Source organism: Chlorella variabilis, assembly GCF_000147415.1.
Source record: "Chlorella variabilis unplaced genomic scaffold CHLNCscaffold_30, whole genome shotgun sequence".
In the NCBI taxonomy this organism is placed as follows: Eukaryota; Viridiplantae; Chlorophyta; class Trebouxiophyceae; order Chlorellales; family Chlorellaceae; genus Chlorella; species Chlorella variabilis.
In genome coordinates this window covers 5,515-10,115 of record NW_005435058.1, presented here as the reverse complement: position 1 = coordinate 10,115, position 4,601 = coordinate 5,515, and the positions used below count along the sequence as shown (strand labels likewise).

At 66.0% G+C, this 4,601-nt stretch overlaps 1 protein-coding gene across 1 annotated transcript in view; it reads left to right on the top strand.

Annotated features, from left to right (window-relative positions):
* Window positions 1-3,600, top strand: part of CHLNCDRAFT_55126 (hypothetical protein) — a gene marked incomplete at both ends in the record, with an annotated part of 7,137 nt that extends 3,537 nt beyond the window's left edge. The window contains 11 exons of the mRNA XM_005843452.1: window positions 73-210; window positions 479-559; window positions 766-863; window positions 1,117-1,129; window positions 1,363-1,422; window positions 1,666-1,758; window positions 1,980-2,089; window positions 2,216-2,300; window positions 2,436-2,504; window positions 2,677-3,295; window positions 3,425-3,600. Coding sequence (XP_005843514.1) covers window positions 73-210; window positions 479-559; window positions 766-863; window positions 1,117-1,129; window positions 1,363-1,422; window positions 1,666-1,758; window positions 1,980-2,089; window positions 2,216-2,300; window positions 2,436-2,504; window positions 2,677-3,295; window positions 3,425-3,600 — 1,542 coding nt within the window. The remainder of the gene's footprint in view (window positions 1-72; window positions 211-478; window positions 560-765; window positions 864-1,116; window positions 1,130-1,362; window positions 1,423-1,665; window positions 1,759-1,979; window positions 2,090-2,215; window positions 2,301-2,435; window positions 2,505-2,676; window positions 3,296-3,424) is intronic.
* Between the last annotated feature and the right edge of the window lie 1,001 nt (window positions 3,601-4,601).

Sequence of the window (4,601 nt, the reverse complement as noted above, 5' to 3'; positions counted from 1 at the left end):
CAGTTTGTGCTGTCAGATGTGGTGGCCGGCAACTACGTGCGCCACCCCTTCATCGCCTTCACCATGATGCAGTCGGCCACGCTGATGAAGGACCCGCACAGCCTGCTGCACTACCACGACCCGGGGGTGCTGCTGCGGTACCCGCCGGCCTGGCACAACCTCACCAACGCCACCGAGGGCAAGATGATGGGCTTCGACCTCACGGTACCGGTGGGTGGCATGGCTTCTACCCTGTCGACAGGGCCTCTACCCTGCCGGCTTCCTGGACCCACGCCCGGGGGCGCTGTCCTTCCTCTGCGTTCCTCTTCTGCTTCCGCCTTTGGTGCTGACGGGGCAAGGGTCGGGGAGATGCAGCCGGATGGGGGGTGTGGCGCACGCATGTGCGAGGCTCAGCCCGCTCGGGTTGCTGGAACTGCCTGCGCTGCGGCTTCTGGTCCCGATGTACTGCATGTGTGTGGTACTGCAATGCCACCTGCAGTACCTCAACGGCACGTGGGATGAGAGCATCGCCGGCAAGCGCTTCCCGCCTCGCCTCAACTACTCAGAGGCTTTCATCAAGGTGGGGGCCTGCTTGGGCTGTGTGTGCTGCACGTGTACTTGTGTGAACATGCTTGGCTTGCCGCCGCAATCCCGCCGGGGTGACGTCGCTGCCAGGCGAGCGGCTTGCTGCCTGCCGCAGCCGGCCAGCCTGGTGAGGATGTTCTGAGTTGTTGCTGCAGCGGCGGCCGCCAGCACTTCCTCACCAGCTCCCCTGCTGTGCCGCAGATGATCGAGGAGGAAAGCGGGATCAAGTATCCAGACACCGACGGGGCCCCACCTGCTGACTACGTGCCTCTCAATGAGACCTTCATCTTCACCCCAGAGTGAGCTGAGCACCCAGCAGGGCCTGGCAGGGGCGTGCTGGAGCGCTAGCCCCCTGCTTGCCCTGCTCAAGCGTGGCGGCACGTCTGCCTGACCGGTAGCAGCGCTGGCTGTGGCAGGGCGTGGAGGAGCGCCGCCGCCTGCAGGCACTGCTGGTGCCACACCAGCGGCGTGGGCTGTGTGATGAACCCCGCGCGTGGCCCCTCACCCCCTGCCCCTGCCCCTGCCCTGTTCTGCCCTCGGCTCCTGCTGCAGCTGGTTCCTAGCGGTGAGTGGCAGTGGCAAGCTCGTGCAGCCGCCTGGCGGCGCCACCCCCCACATTGGGAGTGATTGGAACGGTGGTGGTGCCGCCCCCTAGCGCCAGTTGTACATGCGTGGCCTGCGCTGCATCGCCCCAGGGATCGCGGGCTGCTCAAACCCGCCCACCGTGCCCTGCGTTGGAGCCCGTGCGTTGCTTGCTGTAAGTGTGAGGCATGTGTGTCTGCTGCGTGCTGGGTGCAGTCCTGGCTCAACCGCGGCCTGACCGGGTGGTTTGACCTGCGGCCGCCCCCGCAAGTCATGGTGGGTGCCGCGAGGGCAAGGCGGTGGAGGGGCATCCCCCTGGGTCCAGGTTATGCCTCAACTGGCACCTGCTGCCTTGAGCTCACGCCTTGCCCTGCTGTGGTGGCACCAGCAGTCGGCGCTGGCGGGGGCCGGAAGCAGGCGGTGCGCACCCAAGGAGCAGCGGCACGCAGTGCAGCCTGCCCTGCCACCTCTGGTTTTTTTGTTGCTGAGCTTTTGTTTGGTGCACCGTTCCCTTTGCAGGTGCACATGCTCTTCATCCCAGGGCCCCACGACTCCTGGAAGAAAGAATACGTCATGAAGGCCGCCGGCGCCTTCCACTTTGAGGTGGCGCAGGTGAGGCGCTGACGGGGCGCTGAGGTGGCAGTCGTGCTGTGTGGCGGTTGCCGAGCTGGCGGCCACTACCGGAGGGCGTTCTGTCCTGCAGTCCAGCCCTGGCTGGCATCAGCTGCCACCCGTCCGTGCTGCTGCTCATATCGTGCCGTCTGCTGCACCTGCATCACCCCGCCTCACTGTCTACCGCCACGCTGTGGTTGTGCCCTCCCTCCCTGCCCCAGGCCCTGCGCGGCCAGCTGTTCCCGGCTGCCACGCCCGAGGCGCCGCTGCCGCGCGTGCTGGCCCTGCTGCCCGGCGTCAGGCTTCCCAGTGAAACGGCGCTTGAGTACAGGTGCGGTTTATGGTGCTGCCTGCAACTCGCATCCCCTGTTTGTCCTTGTATGGCAGGCAACGGGCTGCATTGCGCTCCAACGCCCTTTGTCGGCCTGCCCGCCCGCCTGTCTGCCACCTGCTGCAGGGACGAGCTCCTGCAGCTGGTGCGGCTGGCGGGCCGCCTGGGGCGCGTGCTGTTGCTGCCAGACCCCGTCTGCAATGCGACCTGGGTGAGGCAGGGGCGATGGGGTGGCTGGGCCTTGGACTGGCTGCCTGGGCTGTGCAGCGCTGCGTGACTGCCCGCCTGCCTAACTCTGCCACGCTGGCTGGCCTGATGAGCGCCACCGGCCGCCGCTGGCGTGCAGCTGGGTTTTGGCGAGCAGCAGGAGCGGGCGCCGCCGGGCCACCGCAAGAGCTTTTTGGACATAGAAGCGGTGAGCCTTGCTTCCTTTCCCCCGCCCTGACCCCGCGCAGCAGGGCAGAGTGTAAAGGCGCAGACCGTCTGCATGCCTGTGCCGTGTATGCGCCCATCTTGACCCGACTCTCAGGAGGGAGCTCCCCTAACACACACACACACACACACACACGCGCCTTCTTCCTCTGCAGCTGCTCATTTACGGGCTGGATGATGACCAGCGCTGCACCTGGTGGCGCGCGGTCGACCCCGATTGCATGGCGGGCAGGTACATTGTTCACTTGGATTATCTGGAGCTGGTGCGGCGCCTGCCAGAGGGCACCGGCCAGCCCAGTGGCGACAACACGGTGCAGCTGGGGGGCCTGGAGCGGGCGCAGGAGCAGGGGGGGGTGGATGCGGCAGAGACGAAGGCAGAGGAAGGAGGCGGCGAGAAGCAGGCGCAGGGGCGGAGCCCAGCGGGCGCCCCGAAGCGCCGCAGGCGCAAGCTTGCAGAGGACAGCGCCCCCAAGGAGCAGCAGCAGCAGCAGGCGCCCAAGGGCGCCAGCCTGGCGGCGACGGCGGAGGCGGCCAAGCAGAAGGATGGCCCGCACATCCTCTTCCTGGATGCCATCCCCGACCTCACGCCCGGCTCGTGGCCGGAGGAGGACGAGGCAGACAAGGGGTGGAAGGAATGGATTGCTAAATGCAAGTGGGGGCATGAAGACCCGCCAATAAAGCAGCAGCAGGCCCGCCGCCGTCTGGGCGAGCGGGGGTGGCACCAGCAGCACTGGGAGGAAGCCCTGCTGCACGCCAGCCAGCGGCATGTGCATGGTGAATGGAACGAAGATATGTAGATGCGTGCTTGGCGTGGCTGTTGACCGCTTCTGCCCCCACCATTTCTGAGCAGCCAAGCCGCTCTCTCTCGCTCCAGTATTTAGTGGCCTTGTTGTGACCGGTCAGAGTTAAATCGCAGTCTGAATGTGAACAATACTGCTGCACTGCCAGTTGCATTGGTGCCACAAGGTAGCTGGGTCAGTTCTATACCTCGCCAGGCGGCCGATCCAGGCGGCCGGGGCAAGCCCCGAACGGCCTTGCCAATCCAGTGGATGACAGTGAATCCAGGAGGGCCCTCGTGATGACCAAGCATGCAGAAGATGCCCGAGCCTGCTGTGCTGTGTGTGGTTACGAATACAGCTGGTCATGTGTTACAGTCACCCCTTTCCGATAGGCCGCGTGAGCAGACCTTGGGCAGGGGACACACTTGATCAAGGGGCATCAATCATCAGGAGTGGGGTGGACCATGGAGCACCCTCTCCATGGCTCCGGCCACCCTCCCCTGAGCTGAGGTCCCAGGGTCACCCCACCCTGGCCCCGCTCCCCGTCCTGCCGCACACGCAACCCCCACAACGTGGTGGGGGACGTGGGTATCCTTAGCAGCTTAGCCCTGCCATGCCAACCGGTGCCGATGCTGGTGAGGGCTCCAGGCGGCAGGCAGGCAACCTGCCGCCGTGCTGCGGCGACCGCTGCCGCCACCGCCCCAGCATGCCCAGCACAGCCCCGAATTTTGGGCCGCATCATCGGCGTAGTTGCCGCAAAAGCATTGTGCTGTCTTGGTTTGCACACAATGCGTTCGTTGTGAAACGCCACAGCGGCAATATTGCCATATGGATAGCAGCAGCTATGGCTCAAGCAGACAGCAGGGCGGCATCGCTATGCAGGTGGACGCCCGGCACCCAGGCAGCCATGGCTCGGAGCGGCCTGCGGCGCGGCCATCTCGGAGGAGGCGAGCCACTCCGAAGAGGCGGTCGCGTGGTGAGCACCGATGGCGCCCCGGAGAGCTCCAGGCGTGGGCAGGACGCACAGTGTTTGACAGCAGCGTGGGTGCCGGCCCCCTCAGCGGCGCTGCACTGGTGTGTTGGCCGCTGCCGCCAGCACGCTCCTCCCTATCTCTGACCGCTCTCTCCGGACCCCTGCAGACGACCACAGATGGATGATGCCTGCAGCTGTAGTCGCAGGGGCGGCAGTGCTGGCGGTGGGCCTGGTGCTAGCGTCTGATACCAGCGGCAAGCGCCTCGTGCGTGCCTCCGCTTGGTGCGAGCGGCCGACAGCGGCGACTAGCAGGCAAGTGTGTGGAGTG